Source organism: Pelecanus crispus, chromosome 3 (genome assembly GCF_030463565.1).
Source record: "Pelecanus crispus isolate bPelCri1 chromosome 3, bPelCri1.pri, whole genome shotgun sequence".
Taxonomy (NCBI): Eukaryota; Metazoa; Chordata; class Aves; order Pelecaniformes; family Pelecanidae; genus Pelecanus; species Pelecanus crispus.
Window position 1 is genome coordinate 70,231,828 of NC_134645.1, and position 19,657 is coordinate 70,251,484.

At 40.7% G+C, this 19,657-nt stretch overlaps 1 protein-coding gene across 1 annotated transcript in view; it reads right to left on the reverse strand.

Moving 5' to 3' along the window:
- L3MBTL3 (L3MBTL histone methyl-lysine binding protein 3) overlaps positions 1-19,657 on the reverse strand; it is an 82,311-nt gene that overhangs the window by 59,219 nt on the left and 3,435 nt on the right. Inside the window, exons 2-3 of the mRNA XM_075706938.1 lie at positions 14,457-14,568; positions 1,266-1,377 (exon numbers count right to left, since the gene is read on the reverse strand). Of these exons, the coding sequence (XP_075563053.1) occupies positions 1,266-1,377; positions 14,457-14,558 (214 nt within the window). The 5' untranslated portion in view covers positions 14,559-14,568. The remainder of the gene's footprint in view (positions 1-1,265; positions 1,378-14,456; positions 14,569-19,657) is intronic.

Sequence of the window (19,657 nt, forward strand, 5' to 3'; positions counted from 1 at the left end):
GCTTACTTGGTATGTTTATGTGTCCATAAACACACATTAACTCAATAACAACACTTTTTTATAGGTTTACCAGACTGTAGGGGATGAAGGTGGATGGTTTACTGTAGATAACTGTGATCTCTCAGTCTAAGGATAGAACCTGTTGTGCTACTACACTACCACACTGTTGCCACTCTCATCACAGATTTGAATCTTGAGTTATCATTGCCTTGGAGACAGACCTATAGAACAGAGAAGCTGTGGTCTGAAGCTTCAGACCTCACAGCTGAGGCCCAAACTACTTTCCCACTGGTGTAAATGTTTCACCTATTCACAAAAGTCACATGACAATTAAGACTTAATGGTGGGGGAGTAGCAAAGGAAAACTTTCATTGACTTTGCTTATTGTGCTTATACTGATGATTATTAAACCAAAATTTTGAAGTGTGCTTTTCAAAGGACTTACAGAATGCATATTTTAAAAGAAAACTGATAAAATACATCAACGAGGAAAAAAAACTAGCTAAAGTATCGCAAAACCAGTTGTGATACTCTCTTTCATGCTACTCCATCATTGCATCAAAATTTTCAGAATTTATGACCATGTAAACCAACTTTCCTTGAACAAAAAAGGTGTTTCCTTACAGCAGTATTTTAAATCCAGGAAACACCTTAATTTGGTAGACAGATACTCCAACTATTAGAATTTTATCATTCATGATAAGCATAAATGGTTACTACACACTAATTTTAATAGTGTAAAAAAGCATAGTCAGCAGGAGCAAGGCAACAGTGCAGACGTACATTGACATCGGTGGCAGCAGCTGAGCAGCAGCCAGTGTCACGTGAAGGCAGTTTACAGTGCACGGTACTTTGGTCACAAATGAACTGCAGGCAGTTAATAACTCTGTGGGCAGTCTGGAGAACCAGCTCAACAAAAATAACATCTAAAAAATTCTCAATAATTTAAAGTAATAAATTGACTACTTCGCAAATTAAGTAGAGGGAAAATACTGATTCCAAACTTAGAAAAAATAACTGTTAAAAAAACCGGTGGCTGTAATTGAACTTCAGATGTTTAACAGTGGAATTATTTCCTTTTAACTTAAAATGCATTTATTTTCATACTTATTCACACCCCAAGATACAGGTAAGATCATCAGAGATACTCCGTGCATTAAAGCAATTTTTTTTTTTTTGGGGGGGGGGGGCAGTCTTTAAGAGAAACAGATACATTAAACAAAATACAGTCTACCACCGAAAATGTTTACCACCTCTTAACTGACCTTCTTGAGCAGTTGGAACCATCCAGGTTGTGGTAGCAGTTGCCTTTTTAACACTTTCCATCTCAGTTTCATCTGTAATCACTTCCAGGGCCCCAAATTCATTCACTCTAAACTGTAAGACAAAACAAATGGCATAGAGTATAGCAAAAATTTACTAATACTCTCTTACAGCGTCACTTTCTATTCACCAAGATAGTTTTTACACGGTGTCCTCACCAAACTACCTGATTTCTATGCTTCTGCTTATCCCCAAGGAACTGGAAACAAGCCTCTCTTGTTTCTATCGGGCAAAATGCAAACTCATTTTGTTATCTAAAAATATTAATTTGCAATAGGTGTCGATATAGATGCCTCCACATACAGATCGATACCCAACTTACACACAACAATCAAAAAATCAGCAACAGAAATTCTCCTAACCGTATGCTTTTCATTGCCAGCAAAATAATGCACTCCAGTTGCTGAGTATTTTTGTCGAGGAAAAGGGAACTGAACGTCAAATACAAATGCTTCACAGAGTACAGAAATTTCAGCATCCTCCGAAAACACAGGACTTCTCCGCTGTAAAGTGCACATAAACAAACATCTCAAGGCAGTTTATGAGCTGTTTAATTACACGCTGAAGCCACACTTCAGCCAGAAGCAAGGCTCAACAATACCCCACATGCTGTGCTTACACAGGAGCACCGGGAGTTATATCCATCCTGCTGCCAGCAGAAAAGCCATTACGGCGCTACCAGATGAAAATAAACTTCAGCCTCCCAGCCACTGCGTGGTTTGCAGGCCCAGCTGGCTATACAGGTTGAACTCAAGGCAGCATTTTGCCGTGATGGTCTGCTCTGAAGAGGGAAGGGGTGTAACTGTCTGAGCTCTGCCACAGAGGACAGGTCTCCAGCAGTGAGCTGCTCTCGCCAACGGAGATCCACAGGAAAAACTACGCCTGAGATTGCTCCCCAGCACCCACCTGCGAGAATATTCCTTCAGGGCAGCCGCGTGAAGCCTATTTCTGTTTCTCTTGTCAGGCAACTTTACCTTGGGAAAATGAGAAGGGGAAGAATTGCTTGGCACTACATTGATCTTCTCCGCGCCTCCGGAGGCTGCAGGATGAATCGCTCCCACTCACTTTGGACCCTGCTACGGCGTAGTACCGAAAGCAAGCCATCCTGACTGAAAGCAAAGGGGAGCACCGCGACGCACAGACCACAACAGCGTGCTTTCACTAATACAGTCCTTCCAGCCTCAGCATTTGCAAAAGCCACCAGGTCCTAAGGAATGTGAGCAGCTCAGAAATAATAAGCTGAGGGGAGGGAGAGGAAGAAGAGGAGGACCTCACACAGTCATATGACTTCTGGAGCCAAGATTTTTACTTGCAATCAGCTACCCTCACAACAGATACACAAGTGTGGACAAACGGTCCGCAAATCCATCTGGACTGAAAGAGCAGGAGTTCAGCTTTGAAAGGCAACCAAATGCAGTGACACCACGTGCTCATACTCCAGTTTGTGGACAGACATTCATGCTGTTCTACCCAAGGAGAAGTGGTGGAGTCACCGTTCGGAAGGGGATCCTCGTGTCTTAACGGCTGACTTACACACCCAGCCCGGTTCATTTTGGTTAAGCTCATTTTTGCTATTGGTGCTTTGCTGCCTCTGCCAAAGTGGATGCCAGAGGGAAAACCCTCCTTGATTCCCAGAGCTGTGACTGCCAGCAGCTGGCTGAGCAAGCAGGCTGCCAGCGCAGACGAAAACACGGTGCTGGAGCCCACCAACCAACAGGTCACAGGGAGGTTACTAACCAACCTTTGGAAACGCTCTCTTGCACCTTCACGCAAGCTCAAGCCGGAACATATGTACACCAAAGCTATTTCTGAACAGTCCGATTAATACCTGGGATATTTCTGTATGGTCTGATCAGTGTTCAGCCCTGACACTACACATACTTCCCTCCTCCACCAGGTCGTCCCATGGTAACGCAAGGGGTTAACGGTGGTAACGGTGCAGCGACCCGCCAGCCCTTCCGGCTTCAGAAGGCTGGCTGACAGGCATCAAATGATGAAAGACAGAAAACTGCAGGGAAGGCTGCTCCCAGCTACCCTTTCACTGGAGGTTCTTCTTGGCAGCGAGAGCCGAACCATTAAGGAATCGGCTCTTCAAGAGTCAGGCCCCCACGCTAAGGTGGGCTCAGTGATGGAGAGCATCCACTTGCTACCGCCTTAGCAGGCAGGAGGGCATGGCAACGCTCCTGGGCCAGCTGCCTTGTCTGCATCTCCCGGTTTTGCCCACAGCCTTGCCTCTATCGGCGTCAGAGGCCTCCAGCTCCTGTTCAGACGCAAACCTGAAGCAGGTATGTCTGCTTTCACCCACTGCCTCCCCAGCTACAGCTTCCGCATTAACGTGCGTGCTGAGCTCTCCGTAGCTGACCGGAAAAATGCCTCGGACCTGGGAAGTTGTACTCTGGTTTTAGCCAGGGAGGAAAAGCAACAAAAAACTTGTGACAGAGGTTAAATGCTTAAAAACGGGATAAACAGATGTGCAGAGCAGCACGCTGCACAAAGCCATCACAGGATAAGAGCTGCCAGAGCAACATGCCAACTAGTGTCTACTGTTGGAAGCATGACAAAAAAGGATCTGGATTAATGGTGGTTTATGTGTCCATGAAGAAACTGAACACCTTTGTAAGCCTCTTCTACTTAGAAAGTAGGCAACAAAGACTAGAAGTAAAGGTTCTGTCACAGTAACTTCCTCTATTTTTGGTGATCCAAGCTAAAATACGGTAAGAGCACTCCTCCCATATATTTCCCTAAGTGCCTTGACAGTGTGGAACTTCGCAGCAGGTGATACAGAGGGAAGGAAACAGTGCCATTGAGCTAACTTCTGAGGATGGATCCATAGCTTTCTGAGAAACAAAAATCTGTTTTTAAGTCACAAAACTCCTTAAGTAAATATATAAATTTGCACTGGATGAAGGGATTTTCCTTAAACCTGTCTTCATTAAAGCAAACAGTAAAATTCCCCCTGATGGAAACAAAGTCAGGCCATTATCAAGTACTTTTAAAATAATCTCACAAAGAAGCCTGATTTTTGTCACTTCAGTGTTTAAAAGGCAATAAATTATAAAGCTTGTTGGGTATGAACGTAACCCACTTGACTTCTGTCAAATGCTTGTTTGCAAATTTTAAGTAAGCTTTTAAGAAGATAATTCTCTAACCCGCCCGATGGAGTCAATGGTCTTAACAGATCAGAAGGCAAAGAAGAAGAGAAAGAAACCTCAACAGCTTTCATGAGTGAATCCACAGTAAGATAAACAGAAATAAACATAACATTTGGATAGAAAATTTAACTTTCAAAGTTTCATGTACAGGTGAGCAACAAGGGAAAAATATAGATTTTCAAGTTACTGCAGTTCTTTTGACACAAATGTATCATAAACTGAGTTGGCAGGATGAGTCCAACTGTTAGTGGGTAAGTATACAACACAGAACTTACTTAGCTGCCTTGTTTAGCAGTTTCCACAAAGATCAAAAGGGAATTAAACAGCAGCTTCCATCTAAACATCATTAGAGATTCGTTCCACTCAGAGCTGAGATACATTTTCACATTCTTGGGAAACAATGCCCTGATGTAGCAGGACTTCAACTTATATGACTGTTAAATTTAATCCACAGGAACATTTTAATATTCATTCAACAAATAAAGAACACATTGAGGGAAATCAAGGCTTAAAAGATAATAATCTAACATTATAAATACTTTCTGAACCATTTCTGTCTGTCTACGTGCTAAGTTCTTTTACAGCGATCAAAATTACTTTCAACAAACATTTTTTAAAAAATTAAAATTGCATTAAAATTTACACAGGACTGGAACAAATATTGTAAGTCACTGAGACGAAGCCTTTGTTTATTGCAGGCAATAGCATGACACAAAGTATTTCACATTTCAGCTGCAAGGGAGAAGTGGCCAGATTTTCTGTTACCAGTGCCTCTGCTGAAAGTCCATTCCTGAATTTCCTTCTCGAAAAACCTTCTTCTAACCTTTCATTTACATCTATTCATAGCCAGTTCATACCCCTTTGTTCTTAACCCAACATTGGTTTACATAGCTCTAGTACCCTAGCACTTACTCTCTGGGTATGCATTTGAAGCAAGGAGTTATGTACCCCTGGACTTAATTTTATTAGGCTAAGCACAAGCTCCTTCTGTTCTTGTGAAAACGGTGCTCCATCTTCTTGATCAGCCCATCATTCTTTGCCCACCGTGTGCTGGGCTCAATATTCACATTTTCTCAGTGAACGTGACTAAGCATAACACCGCAGATGGACTTCTGCCGTCCCTCCTCCAGTGGCTTTAGGACCTTTCAGTTTCTAATGGAAGTTCTTTGCCTTATCATGCAGGCTGGAAGGCACTCCGTAGTTTTATGTAGGGGGAATTGTATGTTAAAAGGGCTTTCAGTTCTCTTTCTCCACATTTCACAAAAATACTCTGTGTATTTGTCACTACGTGCAATAAATTTGCAAACAATGCGAAATGTCTACCATATTGCAGATTAATTTTTAGAAACTCAGACCTACTGGGAAGAAATATATACGATCTAGTTTCAAATTAAGTCCCTGCTGTTGCACGTGTCTAATTCAGAGCAACAAAGATCAGACTATCTCCATTTGCTGTTACTTGCGCCCTTTTGAGTGTACAAGATCTTACCAGTAGCCACAGAGATCAAATCAGAATAAAGGCTACTATTGTTTTCTACAAGGTAAAAATATTATTTGGGAGAACAGGCAGAAATACAAAGGAAGAACAACTGAAGTGCAAAGGACAAGAAGAAAAAAACCCACGCATCTCAATGCACAGCTTTAAAATAAATTAGAAAAAACAGCCAACACTACCATCTACTGGGCAAGATAAGGACAAAGAGTTCATTGCAATAAAGACAACTGTTGCTGCATTCTGACAGTAACTTCAGGAATAAAACTCATCTTGAACCCACAACAGTGTGACTATGGACTAGCTCAGAAGAAACCTGCAAAATTTATGTTATCCAAAACAAAGGCAAATTGAGTGAATGCTCTTTATGCCTATGAAGTAACTAAACATAATGTAGTGCAGTTACGCAGCCATCTGTCAAGTGGACCAACACCTGGAACTACAATGATACAAGCCAAAGAACTACACTCAGGTCTCTGGTCAGCAAACAGTTATCGTCATTCTTGATTTTAATTACTGTTTAATCACAGTGATTTCAGTGGGACTGCTCAGATAAATCAGAGCCTTTCTGGCATCTTACAGCTCCTCCTCTCTTTAAAGCAAAGGAATCACCCATAGACATTGTATTGTCCAACCACATCCTGCTACATGCCAAACTATGTTTTACATATTATTTAAGTTGAATAAGTTAGTAAATGCCAGAACTTGTCCATTCAACCACTCTCCTCTTCTATGTGTGTGTGATACAGTCTTTACATGCACGATCACATACTATTTTTTCCACAGAACCCCCGCCCCAGGCAGGGGCTGGATAGCATTCAGAAAATGAGGCAGCTGTTGGGTATTTTTATGCTCTTTCTTCAAGCAGTAAAGCCAGTCTTATTTACTCTACAAGGTTTGAAAGCAGAATGACTGTTTATTTTCTTTTAAAAAAAACCCGCTGAAATAACAAAGAGCATCTATCTAAAAAAGCTTTAGGCACTCTAGCAATTACTGTTACAACGCAGCACAAAGTAATTCCTGAAACAAAACCTCTGTTCTCATCCGCTTACAAAAGAAAATAAAAATATCTCTTTCTAGCTCGTCATCATTCACTCTGCTCCCAGCTTATTTCAAAGCATTCAGTAAGCATGTGACCCCTGATGCTTGCCTGGTCACAAAATTTTGACTCTTTCAGGGATGCAGAAGGTTAGGGGGACATGTCCCTGCACCTGGCTATTCCCTTCCTTTAATGATGAGAAGGGATCCTGCCTGCACGCTCCTGCTCTGGCACGTACAGCAAAAGACAAACAACTTAAGTAGGATCCCAGGCTATTTAGGGCTCCCTAAATCACAATCAGCAGAGATTAAATTCCACACCACGACCGAGGGGCAGGGCCAGACCCCCTCTCACTGAAATGACACTGTCAGCAAGAAAGTCAAGGACTTCAAGCAATCTTTGATTGATTTTAAGATGCTTCAGTAACACTGCAATAGGCTAATGCTGAAGTAACGAACAAGAAAGAACAATTTTCATCCAAAAGTAAAGTTTTTCTCCTATCTGGGCAGGCACAAGCAGGAAAGAATACTATCAAATTACAACCTTCCCCAAAAATTTAATAATAGGAACATTCTCTCATCACTTCTGAACTGAAAACTTAGGTACTGTCAATACCTCGGTCTTTTCTGCAGTAATGTTTATCTACTCTACTCTTAGACACTCCTCAGGCTTTTCCAATCCCCCCCTCCACCCCAAGTGCTCTTGAATTATCTTAGTACCAGAGGGCTTCTCAATGATTTCTCTCCACTGGAAACTCAGTCTGCCTTATTATCTCCACTTGAGTAGGAAATTGCAGCTAAACAGACTTTCTTAAGGTGACACATAAATCTGGCAACAGAGCCAGAAGTCAAGGCCTGCCAAGACGACGCTTATTGATCCAGAAGTTGACCTGCAAAGCAACCCTGGCTTCGAATTATTTCAGCCAGAATATTTCTAAATACCAAACGCTAATATCTCATGGGGAACCCAAGCAAGTGAGAAATAAAAAATGAATGGCTACCTGCCAAAGTTTTGGTTCCAGTGAGTTGTTCCGCACCGCACAGGAAGGCTGTGGTAGAAGCAAGTGCAGCGCTAAGCTTTCCTGTGGGGGATTTACCTACATTAATCACAAAACTATTCCTTTTCCTTCCTGAAATCCTCTGTCCAGTTATTTACCACTCTAACAGCATCTACCGCAAATGATGGGGTAGATTTTATAGTAAGACAGCATGCGATCACCTAAGAGAAGACTCTACTGTGTCTACACACAAGGAAGCCCAATTAAAGATCCAAAGGCAAACCTAATTCCGGCATTTCTTGGCTTTGGAGTTTTAGCAATTTTAACAGTGAAATTTCCTTTTTGGTCTTTCTTTTTTTAAAAGAGGTAAAAATCATTTTATGACAATGCAAAGTTTTAACCAGAAATCTACAGCGATGAGGCACAGCTTGAGCTAATTAGTTACATTAGATTGCAACAGAAGAAAGTTATCTTCATGTGGAAAAGACCAGGCCACTAGGTACATCTGCTGGAGCCCACACGTGGTCAGAGAAAGCCTATTTTGCCTTGCTTTCTCCTCCCTGTGCTACTCCTTACCAGCTTTCCTGAAGGGAACCCAGCTTCTCTCTAGAATCACAGAATCATTTACGTTGGAAAAGACCTTTAAGATCATCCAGTCCAACCACCAACCTAACAGTACCATATCCACCACTGAACCACTTAAGGGTAGGGTAATAATTTCATGTTTCCTGGCTTGGTGGCTGGATTACTTTTTAATGAAAGTAAAAACTAGGAATCTTTAAGATTGGAAAGGACCTCTAAAATCATCAGTCCAATCATCAACCCAACACCACCATGCCCACTAAACCATGCCCCAGAGTGCCACATCTACATGTTTTTTGAACACTTCCAGGGATGGTGACTCCACCACCTCTCTGGGCAGCCTGTTCCAATGCTTGACTACACTTTCTGTGAAGAAATTTTTCCTAATGTCCAATCTAAACCTCCCCTGACGCAGCTTGAGGCCATAACAACACCTTCCCAGTGGAGGCAGTGATTTAACCAGTTGTGTAACCAGGCAGTTGAGGTTTCCCACAGACACTGCTGGGGACTCTCCCCCGAGAGAGAAATGGCTCCCCAGATTCAGTGCAGCACATGCCACCGCATCAGGGCAGAACTGGCTTTGCACTAAAAAAACACTGTAGTTAATTATTGCCTGAGATGCTACCAGTATTTCTGCTGTATAAAGTATAATCAACTGACGGAAAAAAAAAAAGTTGTTTTCAAATGTTAATTATCTCAAGCAAACTTGAATGTGATTTCAGAATGGGCAGGTGAAAGGATGCACTTTACTGCCTTGAGCTGTTGCACCTACGCATCCAGAAACACAGCACTCTGAATCACCACTACCTTCTTCACAGCGCAGCTGGGAATACTGAGCACCACTGACCATTATTCCACCATTCATGTTCCACTGTTATATTTGGCTTCCTATGATATTAGCTGCCCAACTTCATTTACGGGTTAATTCCTTCATCACCAAAAAAAATTTTTTTTTTTCCATTCAAGCACAATTTGCAAGCTGGAAACAATGACCAAAATTCTGTCATACAATATATAACAGCTCACTTCCCAAACACAAGCACCAGAAAACTCATTACAAAGTACTTCGTAAACTCCTGTCACTGCAGTAGGAAGTGACTGTAAATTATTACAGCTTTTCCAATTTAATGAGTACATTTAAATCTTGAAGTGATGGTGTTACTGCCTGCACTCAGCACAGAGATTTAAAAAAAAAAAAAAAAGAAAAAAAGAAGAGTATTTCACATTTACATTCACACCATGCAGAGTAACTGGTAGGCACCAATGTTTTTCAGATGAGCATACATTATTTAGCCTGCCACATGAAGGCATTCTGTAATTTGTAAACTATTTTAAACTCTACTGGAATTCAAGTTTTCTGTTTTATTTAAACATCTTGAAAGAACTAATATACAATGCTAAAATTTTTGTCCTCTGTCTTTGGTGCATCATACTGTACAATTTTTAATTCTCCCTATCCCCTGCACAATTTGAAATTCTAGCATTTTCCACAACCACTCACTATTTATCTGTCACACAGCATGCTCAAAGCAGCGTTCAAGAAGCATTAACTCTTTTATGGCTATTTTTGTTAAATAGTTTTAACAAAATCTGTGTGAGAATGTATTTCCACAGCCTTCTCCAACTACGGGTGACAAAAATCTTAACCATTAACAATGCACAAAATCATAGGAAAAGAACATCTTCAGCATTTTACCGATGTGGAAACAGATGTAGACAAAAGAGCCCATGGCACGGCTGAGAACAGAGGCTTGGGATCTGACTCGGCTCCCTTGTTTTCATTAGACTGGGAAGTGAGTGCCCCCTGGTGCAGCCGATCTCAGTAAAGTCTAGTAGGCATAAAACTGCCCACAGGACTTTGTAGCAAAAAGAAATAATGCGATTTCCTATTTCTGATTTGGTTGTTCTTCTATATCATAAGAAAAGTTAAATTTAAGCAATAGTAAGAAAATATTGAGAAAAGTTCCCTGTAAATGTTTCAAGCATTGTATGCTACTTAGAATAGTTTTTTACCAGCTTTTATTCACAGAGGAACCTATATTCACAAAAATGAAGTGGTTCTTAAAAAGAATGGTTGCTCAGGTATACGTGCCTGATAATCTGAGGAGGCTGGATATTAATATAGCACACAAGAAAAGAGATTTCTTTAAAAGTGTGTATGTAAAAATAAGCATGAAATTTCATCATGCAAGCAGTGAAGACAAGCAAATGCTGTATGACTTATATGACTAAAAATAAAAGACTTCAAGTAGGTTACTCCCCAAAACTTCTATATGAAAAAGCAGCATTTCAACATTTTGGTATACATTTAACTTAAAACATGCTCATACAACATAGTTTACCAGATCTGAGTGTTCACAGACAATTTTCGCCAACATTCTATGAAAAGACTAAATGTGAGAATGTCAGCAATACATTGTCTGCAGTGAACAGTTCAGCTATTGCTTATTATTTATTATAAAAAAACCCAGGAGCTCTAATCTATTACCAAGCTGTAAAAACAGAATCTTTGGATTTGTGCATCTTGCTACTACAGTGTTTTCACTGGATCTTTCAATTACATTTCAATGTAAATACATGACAACGGTTCGGTATCTTTAGTGGAACAAGTCTATTGTAATTTTTGAAAGACACATGCAAGCTTACAAGAAGTAACAGCTATGTAAGGCCATTTTCTTTGGGTTCGGGACACAGTATTAAAATACCCTGTTATCAGGACAGTTCAGGTAAACCATCCACATTAACCCTATTCTGAGAATTCCACAAAGAGCATAACATATCTTCCACGATCACATTTACAGTTTCAAGGGATTAGTCACCCTTTTAACCATCAGTATTTAGAAGCAGCCCTGAAAAATGACTTGTTACAATTCTCTTGAAAGCTTAAAAATCTTCACTATTCTAACAGCTCAAATTGTTTTGGTATCTGTATAAACACCTAGTCTTTCACTTAGTCTTGATGCTCCCTGGTCCAGTGAGCTCCTCAAGCTAATTCCACATTGTTAGAAAATAGTCTTCCGTCAGTCAGTGTTAGAATAGCTCCATCTCAATTTCATCCAGTAACCCCTTGCTTTCGTATTTAAAAAAAACAAAACAAAACAAAAACAAAAACCAGAATGAGCTGCCTGGCCAGTAACCTCTGCATCTTTCATCATTCTGCATACATTCCCATTGCACCTCTGACTGTGTCTTCCCTAATGCCTGGACCAAAGAGAGAATCTCTTGTCCAAAAAATCAAATACCTGTTTGTTTCCAAATAAAAATTAAAAAACCAGAAGAGCAACCTTAAAATGAAGCTCATGCTTTCCTCAACAGGACATGGTTAAGAATCTTTTTCCATGATTTCTTGAAGTTACCCTCAGCTACACCTCCCAGTCCTTTCCCTCACTTTCCCATTCCTCTACTAATTAATGACCCCACCTTTGTTTCGGTTTTCTTTCTCTTGACATAGGGTAACCAGAACTGAACAAAGCACGTACCAGTGATTTATATGAGATTATTATATTTTCCTGCATTGTTCCCTTTTGTATTCCCTAAACATTTCAATATTGGGTTTGCCTTTCACACAGTGTTGCTTATTAAAATAGAAAGGAATTTTAAAAGCCTAGACTTTTTAAAAAAAATACAGAACTGGTCAGGGATGTGGAGGCTGATGACAGCCTTGGCAGCAGCAACGGTGAGATGGTGAAGTCTGAAATCCTGAAAGAAGTGAGCAAAACAAACACTGAAATAGCAGCACTGGACTTCAGGAGAGGCAGATTTTGGCTTGTTCAGAGATCTGCTTGGCAGGATCATATGGGAGACTGCTCCAAAGGCTAAACGGGCACAGGAGATCTGGGTACCTCTCCAGGGACCTCACACCAGGAGAATGATGTATGGCAATGTGCAAGAAGTTAAGCAAATGTGAATGAAGGCCAACATGAATGAACTAGGGGCTCCTGACCTAGTTCAAATGGAAAAGGAAGTAAGCAGATGGTGAAACTGGGGAAATGTTACGTAGAGAAGGTATATCGTGATACTGCTGTAGCGTACAATGATGAAATTAGGAAACCGAAAGCTCAGCTGCAGAAGAAACTAGCAAAGGCAACAAGAAAGGCTTCTTTATGTGTACAGGCAGCAGAAGCAAATTACCAAACTGGAGCTGCTATTCAGAGAGACCTCAACATGCTGAAGAAATAGGCTAACAAGATCTCATGAAGGTCTACAAAAGAACATGCAAGGCCCTGCACCTGGGATGGAACAGCTGCGTGCACCAGGACAGCCCAAGGGCGGACTATTTGAAAACAGCTTTGCAGAAGACGACCTGTGAGTTGAACCTGAGTCAGCAATGTGCCCTGGCAGCAAAAGCGGCCACAGGCATCCAGGGCTGCTTTAGCAAGAGGGTAGACAGCAGGTCGAGGGAACTGATTATTCCCTTCTTTTCAATACTGATGAGACCAGACGTGGTTCTACTTTGCCCGGTACAAGAAAGACACTAACATACTGGAGCGAGTCCAGCGGACGAACACCAAAACAAGCAGGGGCTGTAGCACCCGACATGCAAGGAGAAGCTGAGCAAACTTGTTTGCTCAATCTTAAGAACAGAAGGAGAAATTTTACGGCTGTCTTCCAGTACTTAATGGGAGGATATAGAGGGGATGGAGCCAGGGTCTTCTCAGCCGTGCACAGTAAAAGGACAAGAGGCAACAAGCACAAGCTGCAAAGAGGAAATTCCAGCAAAGCATCCATAAAACAAAAAAATCACTATGAGGGTGGTCAAACGCTGCAACAGGTTACCCAGAGAGACTGTGGTATCTCCAACCCTGGAGATAACCAAATCTGTATTGGACAAGGCCCTGAGCAACCTGATCTAAGTCAGCCTGAGGTCTGGGGTGCTCAGAGGTGCTCCCGAGGTCCTTTCCAAAGAAAATTATTCTGTGAATCTACTCTATGGTTCTGTGATTTAAAAAAAAAAAAAAAAAACAAACCCACAACACAAAAACACACTCACAACATATATGCCCTGAATTTCAAACAATTTTTGACTCTTTACTTCAACAACAGAAATTGTATCAGGCACCGAGGGATATAAAGTTCTTTTAAAAAAACCACATGTTCTTGTAACATTCCTTTTAAAAAATAAACTATGAGAAAACCTCATCAATGTTAGTCTAAATGGAATGATATGAAAATATTGACTATAATCAACAGGAAACAGGTGCAAGAAAGTCTCTAATATCAAAACTGTATTTTTAGCTAACGCAGAAGACGACAATTTCTGATGACATAGGAAAAAGTATCAGATAAAAAAATACATATATTTTGAAAACAAAATTAAATTGTTGTAATTTACTTCAGTAAATGCAACCAGTGTGAAAAATGTAACTGGAAGTACTATTCCAATATCATTCAAATTTCCAAAATATACCAAGCTCAGAAGCACTCGCTTTATTCATTTTTCTAGGCACCCACATGACAAAAGCACAGCAAAAATAAACTATTTTTAGAAACAAAAAGAACTAAATATGAGACCATGAGAGTCAATGACAGTATAAAGATTCTTAGTGATACGGTAATATAATGCTCTAAGCGGACTGAATTTTCAGACTTTTGAGATTTCTTTTGGATTACGTGCACTTGATAACTTCTGTCTATATAGTGAGGCAGTGCTAATTTATGCCTTCCTAGGGGGATGATGGCTGGCTGTGCCAGTACCAGAAACTGATTCAAGAAACTCCAGAGCTAAAAGCTAACAGGCTACAGTCTCTTAACTCAGAGCTGCAGATTCATGTTTTATTCATAAAAGCAGATACCTACACACCAGCTTGTGAAATGCATTCTTTTGTTATTTAATATTTTAATTTCGCTTATTAAAAAAATTACGTATCTTACCTTTAGGTCACTTCCTGGCAAAGTACCTATGCCATCCTTCCAGTCCATAGCACTAAATACATCAAACTCTTGACCATTTCCACTAGAGGCAGATTCATTCATGATGCATGTACTAAAAAAAAAAAATTAAAAAATAAAAAGATTTTACCTGAAAATGCTGTAAGTGGTTTAATGCTTCTATCACCGGACATTTCTTCAAAAACACTTCATAGATTAGTATCAAATGCTTCCCTCAGCACACTGGCAATGTGGACAACTGATGACAATGCTGATAATATACACTAATGTAATAGAAACAAGGAGAAATCTTTTGAAAACCTTAAAAAATAATACCTGTTTTATACAGTAGGAGGCTATTAATGAGGCTGTATTGGAGAGAAATTAAAAATTTCAAACTACAAATAAATTGACATGAGGAAAACATACCTCAAGTACACCTAAGAAAAACATTTGTTCTGGGGAAGGCAAGACATGAGTATATGCCTATAATAAACACATCAAGCACTCATTAATAGAACTCTTTTTCCTTACTATCAGATAACATGATGATGCGAATGGTTCACCCAAGTTCAAATTAAAATTTCAATATTAATTTGAAACTGTCTTTCGTTTTCACCATCTGACTCAGGACACCCAAATACGCCTTGCCTGTTTCCAGACAGTTTCAGTAGATTTTGATTTGCAGTTGCAAAATTTTTTTTACATGTAGAGAAGCACATATACACCAGACAAAACTATACTTTGCAAGATTTTTACTGGATCCCTCTGTTTCGGAACAGTGAAAGGACAGAAGAAAATATTTATCTTCAGAAACAGTGGATTTGGGCACCCTCTTCTGTGGTAAGAGTTTATCCCAAATAATTTGCACAAGTAACAGAAGTATGTAACACTTGCCACTGACCCCGGCTTTGGCCCACCTCTCGTCACTGCCACAAACCCAACGTCAGTCGCACTGAACTGGAAATATTTCTAGCAGCCAGTTGTGACTACCACTAACTTCTTCCTTTCCACTTTTTACAAACGCAGCAATCTTTGAATCTGTGGCCTGGCACCTGATTTACTACTTGTTCTACGTGAAATCTGACTCATCCGTTTTCTTTCTGAAGAACTTCTGCGCTATCCCTAGCAGCTGAAACAATTTGCAGCAAAATTAGCTCTGTCTTCAGTTTGCGAACTATTAGTAAAAGTTCACCCTTTTTCAAATTTACACTTTCTGAACTTTTTAACAAACACTTTCTAAGCCTCATGCTCCGTCTGCAGACTGCAAACTTTTGCTACAAGTATCAGTATTTGAAATTCAAATAGGTGGAGAGCTTCCTCAGTGCTTGACCTTGTTGTCTAAAATCTAATTGCTAACTTAAGTCCCACTCCCAAAATCTGCAAATATCTATTAATACTCTCTGGAAATCTGGAATTTCCACAAAAAAGACTGAGTGGTATTTGTTCGCTCACAGATAACAGAAAAAGATGCAAAACAAGCAGAAGTAAACTCAGGTTGTCTAGAAGCTTTTTACTGAAAGTTTGAGGGGAAAAATGCCTAGCTAGGTAACTCTGTTGTGTGAAAACTAACTGAATTTACATTTTTTTCATCAGAAAAATTGTACCAATTGCAACACCACCATTGTAACACTACCGCTACAGACAGACACTACTCTGGTTTTGCTCCATGATGTGGACTCCCTTGTATTTGTCCTTGGTTTCCTCCTCATTTCCAGCAGAATTCTTTAAAATCCCGAGAAGCACCTTACTCCATGCGTACTTTCATTACACCACAGCCACTACACGCTATCAACGGGATGACAGGAGCTGGACCTCAGTAACCACTGCTTAGGGTGAAAGCTTCTGCATCCCCCTTCATTTCATATGATGGGTAGGGTTCACAGAAGGCTCTTTGAGAAAAGTGCACGTATTTCACATGACAAGTTTAACGGAAGAAGAACCACATGATTCAACGCGTCTTCTCCATCTCTAATTTCAGTAACCCTCTACGAGACAGTATCGGAAACCATACCATCAATGCACAAAAATTCATTTTAAAATATGTCAATAAATCTAAAAGAATTCAGCGCAAACTGAGAAATTCCCCAAAGCCACAGACCTTACCTTTTAAAATCACCCCCAGGCAAAACCCACCACCCTACCTTAGGGCAGCTCCTGCAACACAACTCGGACGATCTCTGCTTGAGCCGGGAGCACGGTACGTCGCAGAGCTCAAGCCCACCAAGCAGCCAGCCTTCACACCCCCGCAGACCAACTCAAGCAGGCTCCCACCAAGCTGAACCGCAGCGCAACGGCAGAGGCGCAGGCCTTCTCTCAAGAACACAAGACCCAAGCTGCTAAGGAGTAGCTGAAAAATCGGATCCATCCAGAAACCCTTGACGTTTTAAGGACACGGAACATGCTGGTTTAAGCACATTGGTGTAACGAGCTCCCCGCGATTAGCCTGGCTAAGCAAACACAAAGCTGTGTTCTGTATAAACTCAAGTTTCTAAGTAATCTTAAATTATGGCCCTATTTACAGGACACTTCACTCAACCCTCCTGTGGTTTATTATAGGAAACATGTTCCAATGGTTTCTGCAGAAGGCATGACAGAAGACGGGAAGAGACTTGGGCGGCTGCGGGGATACGCTTCCTCGCAGCGGCCGCTGCCCCACGGGGCGAGGAGCAGCAGAGAGCCGCTCCATCAGGCGTCTCCAGAAGTGCCACTCTCGTTATAGACACACTTCGTAACAGAAAGAGTTGGAAAAAATGGCATGCTGAAAAAAAAAATCTTAAGAGCCTAGCCTACTTAGGCAGGATGTAAACTGTGAAAGTAAAAAAAGAAAAATAAATTGGTAACAGAAACGTTCAGGGCATACTTCTCTCAAGAAAACATACAAATTTTAACTTAATTACACCCAAGAAAGTTTCCTCAGGTAACGATCAGCAATAATGATATATTCTATTGTTTGATAAGGTATTCATTATTGTTTCCCTTTTAAAATTAACATCAAAGGCATAATCTGTACTTCCACATTCTGCAGCCTTCAGAAGTGTTCTTGGTGGGGATGAAAAGGTCACAGGGCAATGCAGATAGAAATGAATTTACCAAAAGGAATTACATTTAACAAAATATCTGTTTCCAGCTTTGCTGAGTTTGAACAGATGAAAGATAGGGCTATATCCCTCTACTAACGATAACAAGGAGGGAGACAGAGACCAATTAAATTGTTACAGCAACGAGGTACTAAAAAGGATGAAATCATCACAATATATACATCTAAATCACAGAACAAAGAAAACTACAGAACGTCTTATCTACTCATTTTCATTTTCGTTTTTAAAGCTCTGATGTAGTTCTTTGAACTAGGATAACTCCTTCCATAATGATTTCATTTGCTACCATTTCCACTGCTACACTTCCAGAAAAGTAGTAAAAATACGAGATGAATAAGGGGCGAAGTAACCACAGTACTGTCCCTATGCCTGTTACTGAATGCCATCTGATGTGAAAGAAAGGACATAACAGACTTGGAACAGTCATCTTCCAAAAGCATCTCCAAAATCCACTACTAGGGATGTAACTGTATCTCAGTCTTCACAACCATAAGCTATAACATTTATAGAAGTGTGCTGCATGTTAGTATTTCAACATTAACTTTGTTTTAGACATATGTAATAAATTCATTAAAATAAGCAAGCATATAAAATAAGATTAGACACATCCTTTAGAAAAACCTTCGTTTTTACCAACTGGTTTGACAACAAATGAGTACCTCACAGAGAAGATACTTAATGAGAGTAACAGCACTAAAAATGAGAGTTTCATCTGGTGAAAGACTCTCTAAAGATGTAAGGCAAAGAAACAGGAGAGAATATGCCAATTAAACTTACAAGTAGTTTTTGAAATAATTATAGGGTTATGTACTGAATACGTCAAAAAGTAATACTAGGATTCTTTCTTTCAGTCAGGGCTTTAAAAAACTACCAGACACCTACCCAAATTTTGAAAATCTAAAATGCCACCTGTGAAATGTCCATGTGATTTCTAACCAGCCGGGCCAACTCAATACCGGGCCACTGGGCAGCAGACAGAGGAGATTTCAGCAGTAAAGCCACCAGTCAGCACTGCCAGATCGGCATATCCTGTCTGCGATAGGGTGTCTTTTCTTTTTATGCATCCCTGTGTATTTTTATTTTTACTTTACTTTTTACTCCGTAGCCGCCGCGCCAGGATAGGCTAGCAGATTTGCCCCTTGCTGGTCCTCTCCCCAGCCGACAGCTCCTGCGAGGAGAGGCAAAACTGGGCATGTGGAGCCGGAGGAGGTCTCAGCAAGTGGCATCAAGGGTGAGGTCCAAGGAACAGAGGTCCCGAGGGAGGTGATGTCCGTATGGAGCCGAGCCATGGTCCCTCTTCCCCACAGGGCTGGGTGATGCCAGCGTTGACGGATGTTCAGAAACAAAGGCAACAGGTGAGTTTTTTGTCCTAAAATCGCAGATGGTTATTTTGGGCATCTCCAAGGAGGAGGCTGCTTGGCGTAGCACCCATGGGCTAAAGGGACACATTCTGCCTACACAATAAATCAGGAAAACGAAGCGGATCAGAAGGGAGCGATGCAGTGTACCAGAGCTGCAAATACACTAACTTCTAGGCACCAGGGGACAACTGGATACTCAGCTTCAGCTTTATTTAACATCTAAGAATGTGAATACTACCGGGGCTGACTTGTGACACCGCCAAAGCCACACAAAGCAGAATTATCCCTCACATCGTAAGCTCCCTCTATTGCAGACAGACTCTGTATTAAGCTAGCTTCATAATGACAGCAAAAGCAAAGCCAACTGACTGTAAACCCACTGACCGGGGCGAGCCCTGCTTTTCTCCTCGCAATCCTCTCTTGGAGCTCTGTGTACCCCATACTTGTCTCTTCATCACCCTTCATCTTTTTGCACCCGATTCTTCACTTAAAGAAAAACAACCACAAAAGGAACAGTGCAGGAAATGGTAAAATGCTTCGAGGCTATCCACCACATTTTAATATATGCTTTGTTTTGTACCTGTTTAATGGTTCAATTATTTTAATGTTTCATTAAAAGAAGCATCTGCAGATTACACATTTCCTTCACAATCTTACTTTTTGTTGTTTAGGAGCTACTTTACGAGTTCTGCCATGTTTCTGTTCTGTGTGCTGAAGAGCCTTTTGAGTGAATTTCACTATT